This window comes from Neodiprion lecontei, chromosome 3 (genome assembly GCF_021901455.1).
Source record: "Neodiprion lecontei isolate iyNeoLeco1 chromosome 3, iyNeoLeco1.1, whole genome shotgun sequence".
NCBI classification, from domain to species: Eukaryota; Metazoa; Arthropoda; class Insecta; order Hymenoptera; family Diprionidae; genus Neodiprion; species Neodiprion lecontei.
The window spans coordinates 28,896,333-28,922,486 of NC_060262.1; the positions used below are offsets into that span (position 1 = coordinate 28,896,333).

At 39.1% G+C, this 26,154-nt stretch overlaps 2 protein-coding genes across 2 annotated transcripts; both read left to right on the plus strand.

Annotated features, from left to right (window-relative positions):
• The first annotated feature begins 2,845 nt into the window (after nucleotides 1-2,845).
• On the plus strand, nucleotides 2,846-13,499 carry LOC107220712 (vesicular glutamate transporter 1). The gene is made up of 9 exons (XM_015659403.2): nucleotides 2,846-2,919; nucleotides 5,609-5,740; nucleotides 5,913-6,136; nucleotides 6,658-6,968; nucleotides 7,059-7,233; nucleotides 7,328-7,620; nucleotides 7,704-8,084; nucleotides 8,181-8,390; nucleotides 8,501-13,499. Exons 2-9 carry the CDS (start codon nucleotides 5,667-5,669, stop codon nucleotides 8,750-8,752), a joined length of 1,920 nt encoding a protein of 639 aa, XP_015514889.1. The 5' UTR covers nucleotides 2,846-2,919; nucleotides 5,609-5,666; the 3' UTR covers nucleotides 8,753-13,499.
• A 2,900-nt stretch (nucleotides 13,500-16,399) lies between these two features.
• On the plus strand, nucleotides 16,400-25,101 carry LOC107220700 (inactive pancreatic lipase-related protein 1). The gene is made up of 7 exons (XM_015659383.2): nucleotides 16,400-16,567; nucleotides 17,730-17,841; nucleotides 18,924-19,072; nucleotides 22,152-22,406; nucleotides 23,446-23,640; nucleotides 24,523-24,691; nucleotides 24,759-25,101. The coding sequence occupies exons 1-7, from the start codon at nucleotides 16,504-16,506 to the stop codon at nucleotides 24,871-24,873; spliced, it is 1,059 nt and encodes a 352-aa protein (XP_015514869.1). The 5' UTR covers nucleotides 16,400-16,503; the 3' UTR covers nucleotides 24,874-25,101.
• The last annotated feature ends 1,053 nt before the right edge of the window (nucleotides 25,102-26,154 follow it).

Below are 26,154 nucleotides of genomic sequence, written 5' to 3' on the forward strand. Positions count from 1 at the left end.
ATTAACCAGACGTCACTGATTGTGAGCGATAAAAACTAGCGCACGTTTCATCTCCCAACGTTTCGCGCATAGCAATAATGAAAGCTTCGCGGCGATGAAATATGAGATATTGAGGGCAAAGCAGGGTGGAAGTAAGGCACACAAGCTACAGCGGTAGCAGCAATAGCGGCACCGGCAGCATCCAGCATCCAGCATCCCTCGAGGCAGATCGATGTTTCCCAGCAACCGCGGAGGGCGCCTCTCTACCCGCTCTGACTGTGTTTGTAACAATGGACTTAGCTCCTAACGTGTAGCGATGGGCATGAACCCGCGGCGAACCCAACGGTTCAAAAATTCTATTCCTGTATTGGGGTGGTCGAGTTACACTTTCGTCGCGTCCGCATCGGCGATCAATTCCATATGACGAATGTCTCCAATAGAGACACTAAATATACAAAATAAGCCTCATTCTGACAAGAAAAAAGGTTGCAAGTACCGTAATAATTTCACAGAAAACAGCGAAGTCTGAATCCTCCTACCAAGCAGTTTTAAGTAGTAACGCATTTGGTGGTCGGACGTTCAGACACCGGAAAACTGGCTGTGGCGGAAAGGCGTTTGCAGGTTTCTTGATTTGATTTCACCGAGAGATAAGCGAACCACGTCACGATTGGTCAGCCTTGGATGATGAGAAAAATCCTTTTCGCACCCGCTGCACAACCGATGCTATCGATAACGCGGTTTTTGATTAAAGAAATACAGTAAAAAAAGTTATGCTACTCTGTGAAGCGTTGTCACTCTGTTTGTATGGTTCACTTGGCAATAAGGAATTGAAAAAGTATCGACACTTGCTTTTAGCGTTGAACACCACTCGGTCACAAGTTGGAGTACTTCTGGCGCAGAAGTATGGACCGTGTCTTACACGCATTGTATTTTCGGAGGCGTGACTTCGAACGCAGGCCGATGAAAGAATACGATTGTTTGCTTCTAACCATCACTCCGGATGTTCCTAATGTCAAGGGGATCGTTTCCATGAGAGGAGAAAGGTCTCTTTAAGATTTAAAGAGTGTGGTTTGTAATCGATCAGCTTTACATCTATTACGGTCTCTAGTCCAGAGTGGAAAATGAACCTCAAATTTCCTTGTTCCTACGGTTAATGCGAAGCTCAAAGGTCCGTAATATTCGGCAAATCAAAGCTCGGAAATTTGTAATTTTACGCACCAATAGTAACCGTTCTGTTTGTATCTCGTGCGCGGCGATACCGTTGACGTATCAGAGTTTTCATTCCTTTGGTTCAGTTCATTTCCCGGAAGCACTTTTTTCACTCCTTCGAGCTCACAAATCTTAGAATCTTCTCAATGAGACTTACGGAATTCTCCTTTTTTGCACAAATAATCTTCGTTTTAACGAGCTTTGGTCTGACCTTATTCTAAAATTAGTATCTAAGTAGGTTCCCAAAAACGCGCAGTAAATAAAAGGTATCTCACTCTTTGTGTCGCATCTGTGTTCGCAAAATGCCACTTCCAGCGTTTCTTTTTCGCTGCTCATTAGTAAGACCCTGTGAACTTGGATAATTTCACCTGTTCCATCCTTTGTTTGCACGGTAAAGAACTGTTAATCACTGTTACCATACGATGTGGGAACAAACATCGTTTGATCTTTGTCCCGTAACTCGGGTGAATCGACTAAGTCAGTCTCACAGTTTCACCCTTGTCGATGAACAGGCAATCCCCCTCGGCGGATAGTGAAAAAAATTTGGATAAAATTTTCTTTCTGCCTTACATGCACCAGTAATACCGCACGATGTCGTGAGTTGTTCTCAGTAGCTATTTCTAGTGGCCAATGTCGATGATCAGGTTACTCGTTACCTTACGGAACAATGCACGGCGAACTCGCTGTACGTGACAAATGCGAACGTCATCAGGATAATACAAGTGTAGAGCACAAGCGTGCCGCGATACCTTAGATGCAGGATCAGATTAACCTTTATCGCAAAAATCGTAATTGATAAGGGTAAAAAATTTTGTTATTTTCTCAGCTTATACATAGAGTAAGGTTTGGAATTGTAGGTTCGCTTTATTTTAACGAATTGGAAAAGAAGTATTTTTGAAATATCGCAAGTACCAAGTGCAAAATACACAAAGAATCTTAAACTGCATATCGTCATGCATGAATGGCACAGAAATAAACGAAATTATATTTTTAGAAATCACAGCAAAACTGTCACACGTTTACCGCGTCAGCAAACGTTAAATTATGCCAGGATCCTTCGCCTTCCCATTTCGCTGACACCGTACTCGAATGCTCCCTTAATGTTAGGGGAAAAGTCAGTGCTTGACGATAAAGACTGCATTTGATGGTTCGCCCGCTGAAGAGGTCAGTTTGAATCGATGCCGGAATCAAAACCGCTGCAAAAGGCGGCCAACCGTCTGCAACCGAACTGCGCGTGAACGAGGTCGAAACCTTTTCATACCCCTCTCGATGCCGGATCGAGGGAAGTGATTACCAAGTTCACCGAGGTATTCTTATTCAGCGGATCATGAAAACCGTTAAGATATCCGGCAGATTTCAAAGTTCGTTAAAACGGCCCGCAGCAAGCGGTTGGAAATTGATCGGAAATCGGTTATGTTTTCCCTGCAAACAGTGCGGCCGCATCAAGCGTAACGCACTTTGATGCGATAACTCCGTTTGATTATTACTTTATCATTACCATTGTTATTATTCGGAATAAAATCAGTGCCCCGCCTTCCACCCGCCGATTGGCCGGCTATATCGATGCGTCGCGGCTCCGGGCGAATACGCGTACAAGGGATGCGCGGGCGCTTCGTGCCCGACGGCGCTCGCCGTCCCGACGCCCACGACCCGTCGACGACGGTTCTTCGTCGCGTGCCCCGCGGTTTCGAACCCACTACCGCCCGTTACGATATCTGGACATAATTATTGGTGAGTTCTGTTGTTTTTTTTTTGTCTTTTTGTTGAGATAGTTCACTCACATGTCACCAGTGCGTGTCGAATAATGTTTTTGTGATTTGTTTTTTTTTTTACTTTTGTTTAATTTTCTTATTGTGGGTGGTACCGAGCTAAAATACCCCTTTGATATAAGGTGGTCTCCATTTACTTAATTTAAAATAGTGGTGAAATTTTTTTCAATTCTCTTTGTCGATCAGTTTTTATGGTTAAAGTTTACCCCGATCTTTTAATATATTTTCCAATTTGCATCCTTTCCCAGAAAAAAGTGACTCCTATGAAAACGCTCTTGCTTCGTTGAATCGATATAAATTTAGTTTGTAAATTGGTGTTATCCTCAGGTATGTGACTGAATTTTAGTGATAAGAATGGAACGACAATCGGTCAAATGTTACATCGTTGCGTTACACGCATTTTTCTTTTGTCTGAAGAATTATGGTCGTGAGTAAAGAATTTTTCATTAGATACTAACTCGTGTGCAAAGTTCCTGTGCATAAGCACCTGGGCTATAACTCTTATTTTCTCACCTTCGTTTACACAAGAAGTTCGCCTCGAATCATAGAAGTGTGCATTTTCTAGCTAATTTCCTCAATTGAACTCTGGGAGACGCGGAATGCAAGGTTCAGGATTTTGTTGAAAGTAGGAAAGTAAAACGCGTGTGAACTAGTTCTGGGTATTTGTTAAGATTAGAATATATAATGTTTCGAATTCTTCGCATTTACTGACAGGATTCATGTCTACTGTAATGATAGGTCATGTCAAACTTCGTTTTCATACCGTTCTGCGAAGTAAAACGCTCCGCCATTTTGCACGGGAAGGAATAAGTGGCTGGTAAAGAGGCAAAGCACGTCGAAGGTTCAAGATTTCCGATGTAACTCCGCGATCGAATTTTTATCTTAGCTTCCATAGCGGCTTTCTCAACGTTTTTGTTTTTTTAAAAAAAAAAAACAGAGAAATTACACACGCTATAATAGAAGTTTAATTAGGAGTTCGATTAAAAAACATCACACCGGACACCTAATATTCCAATTATCGACTTAAGAAACGAGGATAAGAACGGATACGGAATGGCAGTGGCAACGGACGATCTAATCTCTTAATGCACGGGACTTCCGGTTGGGCATTGTTCGGAGTCCATTAGCTCGGTTCACCCTCGGTGCCATCAGATCGGTTAAAATCGCCGTCCCCTACGCCGACTCGACGCACGTGCCAAGCATTTTGTGCCATTTCGCTGACACGTGTGTCCCTGCGATAATAGCACAGCTAACATCATGGCAAGCATTGTTCAGCGACATGAATCATTTCTTTTCCAAAAAAGAGGCTCAGCAGAGAAAAGAACGAAAAAGGGAGAAGCAAAACTGATTCAGGTTAACGTCGGCTTGAAGCAAGGCGTCGAAAATCATTTCGTATAAAATTTTCGCAAAAGTTAGCGTGGTTACGTGAGATTTAACTGCGCGACAAAGCAAGAATGAATAAATATGTGAAAACGGTGAGAAGATAATCGATTGAATTCAGTGCACGAATATCATTTTTTCATTTTGGTCAGGCAATTGAACGACCAAGGTGGTCTAGCGGAGCTTTTAGCCTCCCCCGAAGCTCTCCGTTGTCTTCACGTAGTTTTCTACCCTCCGAAGATCTTCCCTAGAGAGTTCGCGGATTAAGGATGGAGAGGCTGCCACTCCAAATAAACACCCTTAAACCCCCTCGTTCTCGTCCTAGTCCTCACCCTCGGCCTCGTGCCGTCTTTCTCGCAGCGATAGTCTATCTACACGGTGGTTCACACAGTTTACTTTAAGCTAGTAGCTGTTCCTGGTCTTGGATCCAATGGATGTAACTCATAACTGGAACGATGACAAATAGTTATATTACCACCCCCGCATAGTTTTAGGCACAAACACCCGAAGGTAGTCCTACGAAATTTTGCCTAAGCTCAATAAATCCGATGAAAATCAGTAACTCACTTTTTCTATTCTCTGGGGTCGAATGTGAATCGCAATGTCGAGAGTAGATGAATAGATAAATGATGTAGGAGCGCGCTTTCATCGCGTTGAAAGCTTGTGGTACTATCACTCCGAAGTGTAGAAATTATTTTGAATTTGTAGTGTCGATTGTCACGGTGTCGACGGCTGAATTATCTTCACATGGAGTAATTAGCTTTACATGGAGTAACACCAGTTTCACATACACGTGATGCACACAGATGCACGTTTTTCTTCCGCCACCCCGTGTGTGAGCATTCTCAATCTCGCGCAGGCCGGAGATATTGGAAAATGCAGGAATAGCGCTTTTGCCCGTCTTTGAGACACGCGTTGCTGCTTATATCACTCCATTTCCTCTGTTATTACCGGAGGATTTGACAGCTCTGACGTTATTGCGTCGGAGAAAAATGCGACCATTTATGATCGGCCTTGTTGTATAATATTTTCGGTAATGATGGTGCGAAGTTAAAAATAAATAAAACATTGTGATCGAAGCAGAACCGAAGTGTTGGAAAACGGACTTGCAATAATAATTATCGAAAGTTTACATTTTTCCATCCCCAACAATAGTTCGACTATTTTCGAACAACTGCTTCTAAAAATAGTTAAAAAATGATGTCACCGAGATTCTTTATTTGGAGAATCAATTTTGTGATTACATGTTTTCTCGTTACTGTGAATTTCAGGGGCTGCAAGGTAATAACACAATCATCACGGCAATAAGGCAACCCCAATAATTGCAAAATGTCCAGATTCGCGTCTGTGGGTTTTGAGGCCTTCGATTCAATGAAGTCGAAAGCCTCACAGAAATTTTCTGGGTAAGTTGATTCTCGTTTTTACGCATGCAACCAAAAGCTGCTAGGAATTGATAAAAAAGATCGTGATTAATCCCAAATGCGACAAATTCCACCGTGTACAGTGATACTCTTGACAATGAATAAGGTGGACTCGAAAATTCAATTCTGACCAGTTGTTACGCAATATTTTCAGACTAAGGCGGAGCAATACTGGTTACGAAGAATTCGAAATGCCCCCAAACAGAGAGAGCAAAGATAATCTGGGGTTCGAGGACGAACGTGGCTACAACCTGAACGCGTCGTTCGATTCATTGCCGGAACCGGAACGACCGCCTCTCCGTCATATCGACACTTATTGTATGCCGGAGTGTCCCTGCCTCTCGAAGAGGTACACCATAGCAGTGTTGGCCTGCATGGGTAATTATTACAAGTGGAAAATAAGGGTGGTTTGATTTTTATCGAAGTGAAATCCGCTTAGCTGATGCGCGTAATGAGGAGCTAAGAACGAGAGCCAAAGTCTCTGCCAGACAATGTTTAACAAGTCGTAATTCCGACACCCTACCCGGCAACTCTGAAATTCGTCAATGGAGAGCAAACGTTAGCGTTTTAGTAATCTTTTAAGCCTCCGTTTTTCCCTCCTCTCCAAAACCCTTGGGGGACATCCGTCGGGCTTTTGTACGTATTTTTCCCTATATAGTACACAATTTTTATACCTTCATTCCAATGCGAAGTGTTAGAATTATTATTATCTCATGTATTCTACCGATCGCGGACAAAAATCAATTGCCCGCCCTAGGTGAACCATCATACCGATGAAATTCTGGTGGTTGTCAAATCTTGTCGAACCATTAGTCGTATAATATTTTTCGGCGAACGGATTTCGTCGGGTAAATCTGCAGTTCCCGTTGAATCTCGAAATTGATCGCGGCTCCTTTCAGGTTTCATAATCTCATTCGGCATGAGATGTAACATGGGTATGGCCAAACTGACAATGAAGAATGCGACCGAGTCCGGGAGCGTGAAATTCAACTGGACGATCGCAACGGAGAGTGCACTAGACTCTTCTTTTTTCTGGGGCTACCTTGTGACTCAGGTGCCAGGAGGTTTCCTGGCCTCTCTTTACCCCGCCAACAGAATATTCGGAATGGCAATTGCGACTTCATCGTTCCTCAATTTGCTCGTACCCGGGGCTCTGACGGTCCACCCTGTCGTGGACATGATAGTCCAGATTTGCAAGGGCTTGGTCGAGGTTAGAAACTGGGCTGAACGATTTTCAGCCTTACAAGTTGACTCGGTGTTACCCCTCAGCGTTATTGATTTCTGATTTTTTTTTTCACAGGGTGTTACGTACCCAGCTTGTCACGGTATATGGAAATACTGGGCTCCACCTCTCGAAAGATCGCGGCTGGCCACTCTGGCCTTCTGCGGATCCTACGCAGCTGTGGTAATCGGAATGCCTTTGTCCGGATATTTGACGCAATGGTTCGGCTGGACGGCCTCCTTTTATTTCTACGGTAAGACGGGCGAAACAATTTTACAATCCAAGCCTTGATTCGGTCGACCATCGAGCGTAGAATGAGTTGACGGATGTTTCGCAATTTATCGCAGGTGTCTTCGGGCTGATTTGGTACTGTTTCTGGCTCTGGCTCAGTTTTGAGAAACCCGCTAAGCACCCCTGCATCTCAGCTCGAGAATTGCGTTACATCGAGGACTCCCTGGGGCAAGGTCAAGTTCAAATCGCGATGCCCACGTTCGCCACGACACCCTGGCGAAAATTCTTCACCTCGATGCCAGTCTACGCAATTATTGTGGCAAATTTCTGCAGATCATGGAACTTCTATCTGCTGGTCTTGTTCCAGGCTCGATTCATGCACGAGGCCTTCAATATGCCCCTCGTGGAGGTAAGATTCACACCGCAGGAGCACTCACCTGCGTTCAATTAAAAATATTTGCACATTCGACGAACGATGTTTCCAACCCTCAGACCGGACTGATCGGAGCTCTTCCTCACCTGCTTATGACGACGATCGTCCCTTGCGGTGGTCTGCTGGCCGATCATTTGCGAAAACGTGGAATTCTCTCGACGACAAATGTGCGAAAGGTGTTCAACTGCGGTGGTTTCGGAATGGAGGCTGTCTTCTTCTTGGTCGTGGCCAAGGCTACGATTTCCGGGAACGGTACCGCGGCCACGGTTGCTCTCACCATCGGCGTGGCTTGCAGCGGATTCGCCATATCCGGTTTCAACGTGAACCACCTGGACATCGCGCCCCGGTACGCCAGTATCTTGATGGGAATGTCAAATGGCATCGGCACAATCGCTGGTCTTCTGGTTCCCTTCTTCGTCGAGAACATCACGAAAAATAAGGTGATAACGAATCCGCCAGTGTCCTGAGACTCCTTTCCTTCCATTATTTGACGTCACGGGTATGATTAATGTCAAGTCATTTACGCTCTTACTCAGGATCGCGAGAGCTGGAGAAACGTCTTCATAATCGCCGCCTGCGTTCACTTCGTCGGCGTTACTTTCTACGCGATATTTTGTTCCGGCGAACTTCAGCCGTGGGCAGATCCTACCATCGAGGAACAGAACAGCTGGAATCCCCTGGACGATTTGAGCAAGGGCAAACCGCCATTGCCTCCACCGCCGAAGCCACCGCAACCGGAGTTCGTTGTAAGTCTTGCCTAGAGCACTAACCACAAATCAGTCGTCGTTAGTTATCGGATGGTTTCGATCATTCCAATCGAAACTGATTCGCAATTTCTTTTCCGTGCGTTTGTCAGAAGCAACCTTCGCTCAACGGTGGAGACTGGAACAATTACGATCAACCGGCAGAAAATCACCTTTACCCGCAGCTCGATAAGCGAAATCAGAACGGCAACGCGGTCGCGAGTTATGGGTCAACGGTAACGAACGTAAACAACCCGTTTCACTCGTCGAATCCGTTCGCCAGTGACGTCAGCGCGTCTCTGGTTCAGCCGCCTGCAGTGGATGATCACACGCATGATGTGATGGGCGGACAACAGTGGAATTAATGTACAGCAGGTCAGATTTACGCCGGATTGGGTGAGTAACTGAAACGTAGGTTGTGAGAGCGGAGAAGAATATAATCCAATGGGAGGAGTCAGAGTGTTGATCACAGTCGGAGCCACTTACGTTTTACTTGTAGCGAGGAAGATTCTTCTTCTTAGTCGCGATCAATAAGCACATTGTCTTTTCTTCCACGCAATTTTTTTTTCTCTAAAATAAGATAAGAACGGCGAATTGATGATTAATAATTTGAAAAATATGACCGTATTCGTATCCATATTTAGCCCCGACAAATGATTAGTACTCTGTTCTCCGTGCTCATTGGTAAGAATGGTATTTAGGATGAGCGTCGCATCGCATATGATCAAACACGAAACACCGAATATAAAGATTAGCACAATATTTAGAAACATAGCAATAAAAGAACTTCGAAGGACACAAGTTATGGTTCAGAGAAAAGCACCGCCACGGCCATTCGTAGAAGAAAAGTACAAATCAAGCTGAGGACAAAACGAAACAGAAAAAAAGAAGATGAATAAAATAATATAAATAATATTATGCGTAAAGAATTTAAATACCTCAATGGATAAATGGAACAAAGTAAAAGACAAGGAAAAAAAAACAAGTTTACAAACAATTGAGAGTATCCCGATGAAGCTAGCTAAAGTATTTGGGAAAAATGTAAGTTTATAAGACCGGAAGTATAGACATGACATATAAGATAAAAATGAATCTTTAGAATAAATAAGATAAGGTTACAAAATGAAACGTAGATATGCTGTAGGTATGAAATGTGACGAAATAAGATATACAAATTACATGAAAGTATAAGAAAGAAAGTGAAACATCTTGAAAGTATTAGATTTTAAGATACAAATTGTTTGAAAGTGATTGAAAATATCATAAACTGTAAATCAAGTATAATATTGATTCCAGTGTAATGCGTACTTATAATAGGATGTGATTGCAAACTTTGGCAAACCAATCGCAATACGTAATGATACATAAACTACGCAAAAGAGGTCTCGAGCGGTCGATGAAATTTAAAAATATATGTATTACGTCTCGCTGCTCGACACGAACGAAAGTCTATAGTCAATTTATGCGAGCCATTTTTAAGTAATTAAACAATATTATAAATATATTCGCCAATCGCTCGTCTTATATAAGCAGTATTAAATACGATTTAGTAATATCATATAGCAATTTAATTTTTGCTTAACAATTTATGGGGATTATACAAGTTTGAGAGATTTTGAAACTGTGTTCGAAGACGCATTCGGAGAAAGTATAATTCAAAGATGCGTGCAACTTCGGAAACAACAATAAGTTGCGAAATCCGACACTACTTTGAAAAAACATTTTCACCCTCGGTCGTTGAAATTTTTGAAAGATCATGCTCTTTTTTTACACAGGCATCGAGCCAACTAGAAGTTTGAACGAATTTCGATTGGATTATCGTGCATCGAAATATCATTGCAATAAGGTTCGAGATAAGTTTCAGCACACGACACTGTACAATCCCCTTAAGATTAAAACGGACAATATCTGAATGTCTTATTGCATTCAACTCGGGAGATATGCGAGATAATAAGTAAAGGCAAAATAAATAAGATTGATTGAAATAATCACGACAATAAATGTAACGTGAAGATATATTTGGCAATTGCAATATTTTAGTAAATATTGATCAAAGTAGGTATGTATGAATTAACTTCTGAATTGAATTTCGACGCGCATATACAAGCAAAGATATATATGTGTGCATAAAATCAGACGTGAAAATGAAAGTATTATTGTGACATAATTATATTTATAATCAATTAATTTGTACAAAGAATAATATTGTAATATGACATTATTATAGTTTACCTGCAGTTATATAGCTGACAATAATACGTATAACGTGAGATGTAGTTTATTAGATTTTGTTATTTAATTTTGTTATATATTGTTGTGGAATTGACAATACTATACTGTAATGATTAATTGATACGCATACACACAGAAAGTAGTGACTGGCCTAAGATAATTCCTGGCTTGGTGAATCCAAAGATTAATTATTATATATCTTACTTATACATTATATATATAATATAGATATTATATAAGATAAGTTATTGATGCTGTTCGAACAATAATATTCGTGTACTTGTATAACTTGAATAATAATTTACGACAATAAATAATGCAAGATGTACTAAGGCGGAGAGGGAATGTTATAAACCTTGAGACCACGCATTCAGTGAATTTAAGGAAGTATGTAGTGTAAGTGTAAAATCGAAGTGCCGACTCTTTTAGTACATCTTGTAGTGTTCAATTATTATTAGCTTTGTAGTATAAGTTTTTCGTGAGAGTCTGCTGTGTTTGAATTACTTATTATATATCAAGAAAGAATATTAGTAATTGATTAATTAATTAACTAATTAATTAATTAGTTACTCACTCAACTCGAGACGCAATTGAAACTTTACATTTCAAAATGAAACCCGAAAAGAAACCCTAAGAGTTATATCACTTGTCTTGTATGTCTGTGTACAATTATTGATAAACCCTTCGGCGCTGGGAAGCAATACCATTTGAAGGCGGTCGGTCTATTTCATAAGTATTAGGTATATATGTACACACAATTCAATACGATAAGAAAAACTGAAAGAACTGTGAAACATTTCCCTGAACAATACGCTGGAACAGTGAAACGCAACGAAACGCACGTATTCTGATTGTGAGCTCAGAATGAAGACAATAGAGAGTAAAGTAGACAGTCTACGGACGAATTTTTCAACTGATAAGGAATAATTAGAACGTTGAATTTTTGATACGTATATGCTTTGTGCCGATATATTTTCCTTGCCGACGCAGCATTTTCAACGCGAAATTTTTCAACTGCCCACGCATTAGTCAGATCTTTTTTTTTTCATCAATCGATCAATAATTAGGGAGAAATTTATGGTGTTACTTGAATTATTGAGAATTTTCAAGTTCGTGCGTAATGAAGTTTACATTTTTTCTCATGTCAGCTGAAATTTGTCTTTGGCATGCGTTGATTGTACTCCGTCTGCGGAAAGAGATTAATGGTGTCGGCACAAATTTGAGGTAGATGTCTCCTCAAGCGATATTTTTTCTACAAATCTAAGGGTTTATGCAGCCGTTGTGAATGATTAAAAATATATATGTAAATGAAAGTATATTATACTATACAGACAGATAAATTGAACGGAATAATTCTATTTAGCGATAAACGATATCTTCTATAAGCGTTAAACTTTAAATTTAATTGAGTATTGATGTTATATACTTGAACCAAAAAAAAAAAAGGAAAAGAAAAAAATCACGCGCTATCGTTTCCTCGTAATTGATATAAATAGTGGAAGTGTTAGTCCTGTTTTGAGTCGTTCAAAAATAGTAAATAGTGTTAAAATTATAAAAGTCGTTGTTACAAATATTTATATACCATTTACGAAATCTCAAGCATTCACTCGAACAGTAATACACGACAGTCTCGCTGAGATATAGAAATTCTAATAAAACCTGCACTGACACTCTACTCTTTACTAACTGGCATAAAATTTAGAACTTGAGACTGATTCTAGAATCAAGTGTTATTGTACCTACATGGTATTGGATATTCTTCGTTATTTTAATATTCGTTGGTATATTTAGATTTAGGAGTATTTTCCGTTCTCCAATGGCTAATTGTTATACCCTTGATAAATGGTTATTTCTGAGTTACAATATCGATTTTTGATATAGAGGTGAAAGCGTATAAGTAGAAACTGTTCGTTAGTAGCCAGCTATCGGTTAATAATTTAAATTGGTCATTTGCATCGCGGATATGAACGTTGGCATCTTTTTGGGATTTTCTAATTAATGTTGTCCAAAGAAACGGATTGCATTTGCGATCCAACTGATAAATTTTCTATTTATCTGATGGCTTGGAGCATTGATATTGGAGCTGAAATATTTCTATACTTAATTTGTGATTTTTTATTTTCTCCAAACCTTTGCAAAAGGAATATTAAAGCGTCCACCATTTGTACGAACAAAATTATCTCTTCCAGAATGAGAAATAATAATGACTATAAACATTGAAAGTAAAAGAATATTGCTATATATATATATAAATAAATATGGTATGTATTCTACGATCAGTTTCACGTATGATAATATATTATTCTATGATATTATTGAATTATATACATATATGTAGATGTGGTTATTTGTATAATATTTTTGAATGTATTAATAATGACGAATGTATTATACATTTGAATTCAAGCAAATGCATTATACAATATAATAATAATAATTATATATATATATATATATATATATATATATAATAATTATTATTGTATATTTACGAAAATGTATCAATTACTATATCGACAATAACGAATTGTAACAAACAATTGAAAGTAATATGTTACGAAGACAATAAAAATAGCAGACGTTGGAAATTACTACAAATTCTTGTTCGGGCTCAGTTTTTAATTAGTAGATTACGGTGTCTGGATCAGTATACTTGAGAAATAAAATACAGAAAAAGGATCCTTGTTAAAGGAGCTGATTCACGCGATATTTTTAATACAGTAAAGCAGCTTTCAAAAAGTAAATTCATCAATTTTTAGTAAAAATGATTGACAACTCATCTGACGGCGGTTCAATATTAAAGTACTTCGATTTTTCGATAAGGAATACTCAGACGTTTTAAACTACAACTTGTATGTTATGAATCAGCAATTAATAAATGAAAACTACAATGCTAGTCGATTCTTTGAAAACTGAGCTTGTACATGTATCAATGTTATGTATATCTATACATATAAACACACATTATAAAAAGCTTTTATTAGCTTCTCACTAGGTAAAAGGGTTATGAAAATTAATGTATATTATCGGTGACTGAACTAGGTTGATCGAACCTTACGTTTTCATGAAGGGTTTAGTTACCTAGCACCGCTTTTCAATCGCAGCATTAAAATTGGATAATTGACGCACGTATACTCAATGGGAGTATAACATAAAGATATTTTGCCCTGATTTGCTCTCCCAGTAACGAGTTATTCCTTTCATTCTGTAGTACCGGAGAACCGGAAGTGAAAGATAATACGGACTTCGATATTTAATGCTGGGTATGAAAAGAGTGTTTGTACAATGTTTAATAGGCCCACATCACCCGTGACGCAATAAGTTTATTAATATAAATGTTTTTGCTGAAAGAGATTTCACGCTGTAGTGAAGAAAGTTTTACCAGTAATATGTATAACGAAATGCTAATACATGGAAAGCATTGATTGAGGTGCCAGGCGCCCAGCTGACAATATATTTCCAGGTAGCATCGGAAATTAATAGTCCCAAAGGGACCTCGCAATATATCATGTGTAGTTTTGCTGAATTCGACGACAATTTTCGAATTGAAATTATTACGTTAAGAGGATCCTGTTGTCGGTTCTTAACGTATTCAATTTTGTCTTATATCAGAGACTATGCATCGCAATGGAAACAGAACATAAGAATCGAATTCTGCATGTAGTTCCGAACAAAAACATACGAATACATTTTAATTTTGCGCAGTTTTGCAATTTATTTTTTCATGTCGTTTCCTTATTTTTGCTTAAAACCAAAATGTGTCGGTGTGTTTTTTACTCAAAATCGGATGTGGAATAGAAAGTGATATGCCCTTTTTTGCATTACGATGCATAGTCTCTGACAATAGTGAAAATAGAAGACATTTAACGCAGTCGGTAAGAACTGCCTGCAGCGTCCCCTCAAAGACTTGAAACTTGTCGTTTGAATTCATCGTGGCCTGGTAAAACCAGACTTGAAATACAATATACGCCCAAATAATATCATAGGGATGATCAAATTAGACATAATATCTGGCAGTTTAGTGTCAATGTTGTCTTATAGCGATGTTACCTGGTTTGTTAATATTTATTATCTATTATTATTATGTAAAATATGTATGTATATTATATAACTTGGATGTATTGTAATAATACAAAATTACTGACGACTATTGACAATAAAGTGTAAGCCAATCTTTTAAAAAACACCTCAATTTTGACTCGTTATCATCCGCGGACAATTTCTCTCCGTTCGGAGTACAGATCGATTTATGCGTGAAAGCTGAGTATCACCGTCGTTAAATTATCCGTATTCATTTCCGACCAGAATTCAGCAATCGAGAAACATTGAGAGAAACAAGTTTTCAACACATTCAAATCAACATCACTTTCGGGAACTTAATACCGAATTTTAAACAAAACGCACGATGTAAACGTTTTTTCGGCGTTTATTCAGACATCGTGTTCATCCCCATGCAGTATTTAATAGGTCCTCTCGATTGTGAGGAGATTTCAGGAGATGCGCGTCGATCACTTCGACAGAGACAGACGATGAACTAATAACACGGACGCTTTCATACGCAACGTCCAGTTTGAATTACCTGCTCATATAACGCAAATCGACGATGCAAGTTCTATGCAATTATTACTCCGATCTGGCACAGGGACGAGACAGAGGAATGCCGTGTATTTACTAGAGGACATCGCAAATGTGGGTGAAAAAAAAAATGAGAAAAAAAAATTAACACGTACAGATCACCTTGTCTGACACAGTAAAATCGACAGCTTATGTTTTCTCTTTATTTTGTATTAGTTGGAGTACTTACAATTAGCGGGGATCGATCTCCTCTGATCAGGATAAATTGAAACGAAAAATTGGCAAATCACCGACCGGAGATAATATTTCATTGTACATCATGCTGAAATCGCGCGTGGATAAGATCGGAGAAAACAGGCGAAACAGATCGCATGATTTAAATGAATGATCAGCCGAACGCTATTCGATCGTTGCGTTGCGTGAGTTGATAAGCGCATAATTAACGTCTAATAGTAAGTTCCACCAAGTGGGTCAAGGATTTCACTGTAGACTAGTCTTGGTTTTGTCCTGTCCACTTGTAATCCAATTGCTGTTACATCGGTACGGTTACTTAATCAGACACGAGTAAGGATTTCGTTCGAGTAAAGTGAAATAAGACGATCTTCTCATCGTCAACCAGCAGTATCGAAGTGACATTGCTGTATCGGTGTATTGCCCGAATGTTACAATTGGTAGGTAAAAAGCTGGGTTCCTTTTTGATCCTTCACTTTCATCACTAACGGTGCTCAATAGCCAAGAATAAGATGAGAAAAAAAAAAAAAAAAAAATTGGAACGCCTCGACGGCAAGGTGCAGGCACAAGAAGTTGGAAGGCTGTGGTTTGATTGACGGAACGGCCTTGATGGCAAGCTAGAATCGAGTTAGGCTAGGCGATAGAGGAGCAGGGGTAACGCGTAACGCGAATCGTAACGCGCGTAACGTTACGTTGCGTTGGTCAGGACTAATAGATGACTTCCTATGATCGTTGGTAGATATCGTGGGCGGTTACTGAAAGCCGGGCAGACCGGTTTTCAAAAGGGAGGTTCGCCAGGATCATCCCCGCGTGTCTCCGGGGCGTGAAGCCTCGGTGCACGCGTCGTAACGCCAAGATACCTACGTGTGTGAGTACGCGAGTTGCGTGCGTGATGCACGCGCACCCGCCACGCACTCGCGATACGTTGACGTAGGCCTGGTGTGGAGGTACGTTTACTTTCTAAATTCTCTCGGATTCCGATGAGTTTACATTTCGTGCCCGGACGCTCGTCGATTCACTTTTGCTGATTTTTCATCTCCTGTTAGATGTTAAATTACGGACGTCCGCGTAGCCGGAGATGGCGATCAGTGTCGTGAGAGTGTTTATTACCGCTGCCCTCGTCTCTGCGGTTCTGTTTGTCGGTAAGCTTTTTCGCCAATTCAATTTATTTCAAAGCCGCGGGTTATTTTTACGACACCGCCGTTTCTTTGACACCTCTTCTGAGTCGAGCTGAAACTAAACCCGCAGCTCAATGGGCTCAAACTTTTTCAAATAGGATAATCTAGTTCACTTGTATACCCGTAATGTTATACAGCCATTTATGTATATTCGGATGAAAAGTGCGAGGACCTCGATACCTTTTTTTGAGACGAATCCGCTGCTAATTCTGGCCGCTAGCCTTAGTTTCACTTTTTACAGCGTCTTTAATGATTGGGTGTACAGTAATTCTGTCTTATTGTTAAAGTCTCTCAAATCAAGTGTAATCGTCCATTTCATCCAGGAGGGCATTCGTTGAAGTTTTAACACGCGTACTCGTCAATCTGAAAATCAGCCGACCAAAGTATTCCATATTAATTTCATGGAACCGGATCTATCACAAAAAACAGTGAACAATCTTACATAACACGGCTTGTTCCAGGATCTATTAAACGACCGTTCAATGGATCGAATGACATAAAACGGTGTTTTTCCGGGGTGTCTTGCATGTTCATTAGTAATATTGGTATATGTTTTTGAGCGACACTGTTGTGAATATTTTTTCTGGAAAATACCGCAGTGGCACTAATGCGGTGGTTCGATGACAAATCACACAATTTTTTGTTTTTCAAACGCGTTAATTGACATGTTTTCAAAGTGACCTCTTGCTTTTTGATTTACCGATGATCGTTCAGCTTGATAAAAGTGAGTGTTCGGTACCGATATCCGTAGGTTGGTACGTAACGATATGTAAACTGGATCACAAGGCGCGCTGCCTAGGTAGGCAGTGAGTACTGTACTCAGGCAACTTGCCGGACTTCCTGAAAGACACAGATCACTGAACCGTTTAACAGTTTTCGTTCGAGGAAAGTGAATATCAAATATGTCATAACCGGAGGTAAGAGTATCACGTTATGGATTTCTTACTGATGGATGGATTGCGTGCTCGAAAGCTTTGGCTTGTAATTCTTGCAAAACAGATAATAATCGCGCGTGCATTAACGACTTCCAAAAAATCATTCGGCTCGCGTTCAAGTAAATCGTTCGCCCCAGGCTATAATCGCATTAGACTTTGAATCTGTAACAGTATCTTTATCATTTAACTAGGTGGTGTAAGGGGGCAGTCGAAAGCATTGGAGGATCTCTTCAATAACACTTCGTGCCTCAAGGGGCCAATCGTGTGTCCAAACCCACGGATTGAGTTTTATCTGTACACAAGGTAAACTAAAATCATATTACTACATAGGTAAATCGATTCCCAACGTACCTGGTGAATGATTTTTTCATTCATGATTTCATAAGCCTAGATCATCCAGTAATGAATAATGTATTATTCTTACATCTTTATGGATGTACACACGACGACTACACGTGACGATGAATATACGTAACGCACGTGGTTATTCACATTTGGAAATTCGACTTTTATGAAGTCGAATTGTCACGTAATTCATATTTTATTCGAACGACCAAAATCCTGTTGCAAATTGGGCGCGTTTTGCAGCTCTGAGAAGTGTAATGCACGCTTGAGGCTGTTCGAGCATTTCAAGATCACGATCATTTCACCTTCAGCTGAAAGTGACCTCAATAAACACAGCAGAGCCGCCTTTCTCTTGGGAGTTGCATTACGCCATTTAGTGGGTAAAGATTTGCGCGCCACTTTTATGCGCCTTTGCTCTCAACGATAAAGAACAGAGGAGAAAAATAACTGCGAGGCATAGAACAAATTACAAATAGCACGTATCGTACGCATCTCGAAGTTGCGCAAAGCGTTTATAACGCTGTATAAGCGGATCGTTTAGAATGTTTTTCTCCGCCGCCGAAATGCTAAATGGTAAAATACGAAGTGCCGTTTCGGTTTCACAAGCTCTTCGCTGTTCCGTGTTGTGTCTCGCTTTCGCTTGGGTACTGGGAGTCGCGCACGTGTTGAGTTTCGTTTTTAACCGTCAAATATCTGCTCATTTTGCTTTTAAATATACGAGACGCTGTATACACAGTCTGTCTCCAGTAAAACTGTCAATATTATATAGTTACTTCTCTGACTCTGAGGTCTGCCTGAAGGCGCCGTAAGTTGAATCAGAAAACTGGGACACTGCGAATAAGTAATTGGTTCAATTACGTTTGGAAATTTGAGTGGTTTCAAAATATGAAACCTTAGGAATTGAGCAATGCGGTGTTCGGTGATTTTTCGTGCTCATTACGCTGTTTCGCAAGTTGAACTTCGGATATACTGCATGAAGGTTTGGGCTACTTCTCATTCGTATAATATGTTTATTAACTTGGGATTATTTCTGTAACCAGGGAAACGCAAAAGAATCCATTCCTCATCGACGTTTTGGATCCTCATTCATTGGACAGATCGAAATTCAACAATCTGCATCCAACAAAAGTTATCATCCACGGATTTGGAGGTGGGAGAAATCTGGCGCCTAGTACCGACCTTCGAAAGGGTAATTAGCGACCAATAACAGTCTCCTTTGATCCCAAGGAAATACCGAGATAATTCTACAACCAGAAAAAAGTTTCGCTATCACGACAAAAGAATTGTCAAGTATTCGAAAAAATTTTGCTGCATTGTTTCGTAACAACAGACCGTTTGTTTTGTATGGACAACATAAAAATCAAGTAGTTGTTACAAAATCGATATACGGTAAAATAATCTGGTCGAGACAACAAACCAAAATATCAACAAATATTTTATCGAACCAACAAAATGAATTGTTGCCAGCTCCGATTAAACTTTTTAAACCAATAAAAAGAATCGTTCCCAGTGAACGAAAATGAATTGAGTATGAGAAAACGGAATTAAGATGAATTAGATAGAAGTAAAAAGATCTGTGTGTGAATTCCATTGTAATTGCGACGAATTGACACGCGTAAAATCTCCACTCCACTCTCGTAAAATCAGACTAGTTTCATCGTCCGTTTGTATTTCCTTCGATTAAAGTTATATGCAGTATTTTTCGACTTGTGGTTCTTGTTCTACGCGTTTGAGAACTTTTGAAATTGGACCCGCTGCACGCGACGACTAAACTCGGTATGCGGCGTGCTCAGCAATGATTTGAGAACTCGCATTACTGCGCAACGTTCACGCGCAGATTCCGGTACCGGCAAGCAGAGCATTTGGTCGCCGGTACACATAAGATTTGACGCGGACGTTGAATTTGAATTTTCACGAGTGCGCGTTGTTCGCGCGCAGGTTATAGTACTCAAACATTAAAACATTTAGCTAACCGTACAACAATAATTCGATTCGCACTTCAAGACATCGCCATTTTTTTGAAAAAAAAATCAATATATTATAAATAAAAAAATGATTTAGTATGGTCAACGAAACAAATCTGTGTCATTTCGTTGTGTCAACAAAATGAAGAGTCGTGCTGACAATATATTTCGTTACGACGACCGGATAACAATTTTGCTGCCGTGATTGAAGTATTTTTTTGGGTGCATATTTCAGTAATCTGCATAAGCGATATGGACCTGTGCAAATGAATACATTCGAGATTTCGGCATGATCAATTGCACTTTTCTTTTGAGTAGGCGTGACAAAAACTAAAAAACGAAGGTTTTTGGTGAGAATATAACATAAGTATAATTTTCTTTAGTTCGTGTCTGGTTGCGTAATTGGGTAAATTAAATATTATCTTACAACGAATAGTTGGACTTTTATTAATTTCGTTCAAATATCGCAACCCCTAAATTTCAATTCCGTAGAATTAAACACTTTCTACTTTGTTAGGATTTGAAGAGTATTTCTTTAATTTTTCAAGTATTAGAGTGAGCGCTGCTCAAGATGCCTTGTATCGAACCCACTGCAGTTTTTGCCGAATAAGTCGCAGCTTTCATTGCGTGCAGAAAGACCTCTGAGCTGGAAAATTTCGACTATCCCAATAGCGAGATTATGTAATTATCAAGTTCGATTGACATTCTTGTTTGACATTACCTCCGCAGTGTACACAGAGAAGAAAGTTTTGCTAAAGATTCTTGACCATTGTTTATATTTTCGCAATCTATATTTCGAATTCAGCGAAGTGTACGTAATTATTCATACGGATGATGTGATTTCTCCTTGCACTTGAGAAGGTGACTGGACGTAATATAGCTCGTGGGCGTAGTGAATTTCGGATTTTCTAAAGAGTTTCAATTTTTAACAATTATATACGTTTGTATTACAAATGTCGGCCACGTCAGAAACTTGAAAGTTCAATGTTTCGGGCGAAAGGAGAATTGCATAACGTGGCTGGAGCTCTTTAAATTCGTATTTTAAAGATAGTGAAAGGATGACGATTAATTCAATTCGCGGCTAAATCGTCCGCTCTAAAATCGTATATTGGTTGTCAATGCGTCACCCTGGTAAAGAAGACGAGAAGAAAAGTAACGGAGGAATTCGCAAATAACGTTTAAACTAAATTATTCACCGTGATCATGTAAGCGTGCTATTATAAGAATATATTGCTTCTATTAATCGTTTCTTCAAGAACAATTGTGAAAAAAGAACTACCAAGAAAGGCATTAAAAAGTACAACTGAACTTTATCGCTTAGAATATAATTTCTTATTAACTGACAATGAGTCGCTGAAGAAAAAATTGATGTTGCGAACAAAATGAGCTGCATTTAATGAAAAGTGACTAAATTGTTTATTTTTCATTATCGTATCGTAAATACAGCGATCTCTGTGAAATTTACAATATAATCAGGACCTAGTGCTGTACGATTTAGCCGGCTTACAATTAGCCGGCCAAAAAAGTTAGCCCGTTAACCGGCTAAACTTAAAAATGTACAAAATCAACAAAAGAATGAATTTTTCACCTTTTGCATTCGAACTTGCAACTGGAATGAGTTTTATTATACTGACTTTACAGAATTATTGTCATCCAATTTTCAAAAGTACCTAAAAGGCTGATCAATCAATAATAATCATCTCACCTAAGAATAAAAATTAACGTCTGTCAAATGTGATACTTGTTCCGATCAACTTTTCAAAGTAACTTACCGAGCTTCGCATATTTTCGAATAATTTAATACGCATTATTTCCCAACTGCACTCATTGTTGGAATATCATTCGGTAATATTAAAATTGGATTCGCTCAAAAACTTCTCCATCCGTTAGTGATAAACGTCTATTTATGTGGTATTTTGATTAAAAGTTCGAATCAAAAAGGTGAAAACTTAATTTGCTTGTTGGTTTTCTGCATTTTTAAGTTTGGTTCAAATAAGCTGATTGGCTATTTTGGCCGGCCAATCACTTTAGCCATGCAGCTAACTTTCAATTTTACAGTCTTGGCCGGCTAAGCTGGCCAAGTCGTCCAGCACTATCAGGAACTATTAGTCGAACTTTGATATTGCACGAAATATTTTCGTAGTTGAGGGATATGTGTATCGATGATTAAATTAAACGATTAAAACGTACCTTCGTCAGCTTAAATCACACCTTCGAACTTTTTTCTTGCGTCTAATTGTATCTTGTGACGTTTCCGACGAGAGGATATCCTGAAAACCGATGATACTGTCATGTGTTTTGCAGCATATTTCACAAGGGGGAACTACAACGTGATAATCGTTGATTATGGCTCCCTTGTTCGCGAGCCGTGTCTCTCCCAGGTTCGATGGGGGCCGAATTTCTGCTCGCAATGCATCGCCCAGCTCGTCCGGTACCTGAAAAATCATCCCCGAGGAATCCCCGTCGAGTCTGTTCACGTATTGGGATACAGCGTCGGTGCCCACATCGCTGGACTGATGGCGAATCACCTGCCCGGCGATAAGCTCGGCCGGATAACAGGTACTCGTCAATTTCACTGCATGAGGAAAATAACGCGATTGCCGCGCTCCGTGGTGCAATTACCTTCTATTACAAGCCGCGACTTTGCCCCTTTCGAAATCGACCTCGGTTGTTCGTTAAACTCTCTGTTTATTGTGCGCTACAGTGCCGTTCACGAGATTCTTTCTCACGTTAATCGGGGTTCTTAGCCGACATAAAAGAGCCTCTCTCACTCTGATTTTTTCAAGCGCAGCGTGACCGGGGAAATTTTTACCCCGCTGCAACTTTGCACTGCGGCACAAAAAAAAAGAAAGTAATTAAAAAAAAATAATAAAGACTAGCAAAACGAAACTACTCCATCAGTGATAACTGTACTACGTTTTTATTCGTCGTAAGTATAAAATATGTTTTATTGTCCGTCAAAACTGGAGTCAATATAATTCGTGTTAACTTGTGAGAATGAATCTTCTTCAACCGCGTTAAAAGTTTTTCATTCGCGAAGAAGAAAAGTTAATTTGTATCCTACGCGGAAGGAATATTCTGGAAAATTAGTCACATTAATAACATTTCTCTAATGGTTATACGTTTTTTCAATTACAATCTCGGAATACCTAGAGTTGAAACACTATCGATCACCTCTGGGCTAAGGTAGAAGTACAATTACACGCGAACCTGGCTTTACAAGATCGTGACTTGTACAGATGAATTTCATTATTCACACGTCGTTGATTAGCTGAGATGGAAATTTATAGTTACGACATAACTCACTCAAGTCACGCAGCTGTCGCAATTCGATTGCTATAATAGCATTATGCACTTCAGGCTCGAATAAAACCCATCACCGGAACAAAAAATTAAAATAAAAAATCCAACCGCTCGTACAACGAAGTGTGAGAAATTTAATTGAAATTCAAGGACGACTTTCGTCGACTGTAAATTTGTTCATCTCATTGTCAATTCGAAAGTTGAAATACTATCCGTACGTTATTTTAAACAGCGATGACGCACTTTTTTTCTTTTTTTTTTTGCGCACACACGTTGACACATCTCGATTCCTCAGGACTGGATCCGACGATACTATTCTACATGGGTGGAGGTAACAGATCGTTGGACTTGGACGACACTGACGCTCATTTTGTGGACGTGATCCACACCGGGGCTGGTATACTTGGTCAGTGGGGCCCGACTGGCCACGCCGACTTTTACGTAAACGGAGGATCGAGTCAACCCGGATGCCTCGGCACATCCATACTCCGTAAGACATTTAATTTTGCAACGTTATGCAAGCAGATATTTTACATTATTTTTTTTTCCTACGCTCTCCGGCAGCGCCGAATTACTCAACTTCCATCTCCGGTAGTGCACGTTATCTAGGCACGTTTATCTATTGTAAGATAATCGTCTTGCGTAAATTCACCTCATTTTTCAACTTATCGTTATTCCAGAGATTATGTGAGTTGAGTTCATCTTTCATCTTCATCTTTCTTCACGGTATAGAGATACGATAAACGGCTTACACTGAAACAGAGGCGACGCCATTCGGAATCAAGACTCTGATGTAATTTTGCGAATATAAGTAATTCAATAAAAACGTCACAATGTTGTACTTGACTGAGAAAACAGGATTTTTTCAGCCAAATAAACATATTTATTCGTTATGCATTACAAAGACTTTCCCGCTTTTATCAGTATTTATTTATTTATTTTGACTAGCGGGATGAAAATTAGTACAATCTTGTATTTTTATAACGATAATTGCATGAGAAACTATATTTCATCCTGTCCAGATGAATTTCTGCATGAATAATCTTATTTTCATTCGGTTAATGATATACTCGTCATCTTGCAGTGGAACACTGGCCACCTCACAAATGAATTTAGAAAAACGTTTCGTTCACGAAATTCGAACCACATATTTCCACCAATTTCTTACGACTGTCGACGTCATATTCTTTTGGTGAGGGGCGTTGAATAATTGCCTGGCTACGTGCGGTTTATGATGTTAGAAAACGTTTATTCTGCATGTGAAAAAAAATTGATAAATTTACAACAATTACCTGCTCACTTCTCGTATCACAGTCCAACCGACGCGTACTTACAGCTCGGCACTTTTTTTTTTATTTCGTTGCAATTTTAGAAACCTTGTCCTGCGACCATACAAAGGTAACACCGTACTACATCGAGTCAATTACAACGGAAGTTGGCTTCTGGGCGGCACCCTGTGCGAATTTGTTATCTTACTTGATCGGGTGGTGCAACCCAGCAGAGAACGAGTACGTCTTGATGGGCGAAGACACGCCGTCCACGTGAGTATCGATTAAAAAATGGAAATTCGTCTCGTGGCATTTTGAAAATTTTTACCCCGCGTTACAGCGCACGAGGCATCTACTATCTGTCAACAAACGGCAAAAAACCTTACGCCCGAGGACTTCCGGAAAAAATTCGAGCAACAAAAAGTCGGAAGCGATCATTTTACCGCCAGTATTAAGTCTGTTGAAACAGTTGATAGACATACTTTTAGAATAGGTTATACATAAGACGTTGCAAATGTGTTATTTGTTTCTATAATACAGATTAGACTGTAAACGTAACGTTTTTTTTTTTTTTTTTTTTACATAAGTAGCTTCACCGATAAATATCTTTATTATTATCATTATTATTATTATTACAATGATACGCTGTAATGTGTTCAAATACTTATTCATTATTTAATAAATATTTTGTTACATGTTGACTTACTGTCGTTTTTTTTTTCAATCGTTGCGTGTAAACGGTTGTTGTTAACGATAATATTTATAGATTGTACACCCATTGTACCTACATATTTTTTCGCTTACCTTATCACTGCAGTCTGTAGATTTCGATCCCGTTTTTTGACGTCCCTGTAATTGTACATGCTGTACAATTAGTTTTATCAAAGAATTGAGCCACAAAAAAAAAAAAAAAAAAAAAAAAACAATTGGAATGAAAGAAAGAATAATAACTATTTGCGCTTACCTATTGCATTTCGGGGCTAGTCGTATCACACGGTACGATAATATATTAATATGGATTTTTATCATCAGCTACGTTGGTCTCGGCAATTCAAATCTTAATTGTTTATGTTAACAACAATATTTATTACATAATAATTACGATATAATAATAACTTCTATGGATTTACAATACATTATCGCAATAATCGTTGATATACGCACTATAGTACATATGTATATGTATACGTGCTTTCATCTATATACACATACATATATATGTATATATACACATACAATAAGTATAATGGAGTGATTACATGTTGGTACATCCTCGTCTTCGCAAGCTGGAAATTTTCAGTGTATGATTTAAGATAAATTACTCGATTTAGGTTATTCTTGGTTTTTTTTTTTTTTTCTCTTTGCTTGTTCTTGTTTTTGTTTATCTTATTATGAGTCTGTTTAACTCGCACAGTGCCCAGAATCCACAATTAGTGCCCACTATACATATACATATAGGTACTCCGCGATGAAACTACGTTTCAAGAATTGTTCCAGGCATTCGAAAATATCGTCGCAGTGGGGAATTGTTTATATTTTCTTTTTTCTTATTTAATAATAAATAATTTTTCGTATTCTTTCGGTTCTTCACTTTGAAATTATGCATAGCTAGGAACGAGCAATTTTTATATTTTACAATAAAGGACAAAGTTAGGTATATAATAGGTAGGTACTACTGGATATTCAACGCTATTTATACTCTGATACTGATTTATAAAGTCACAATAAATGGATGA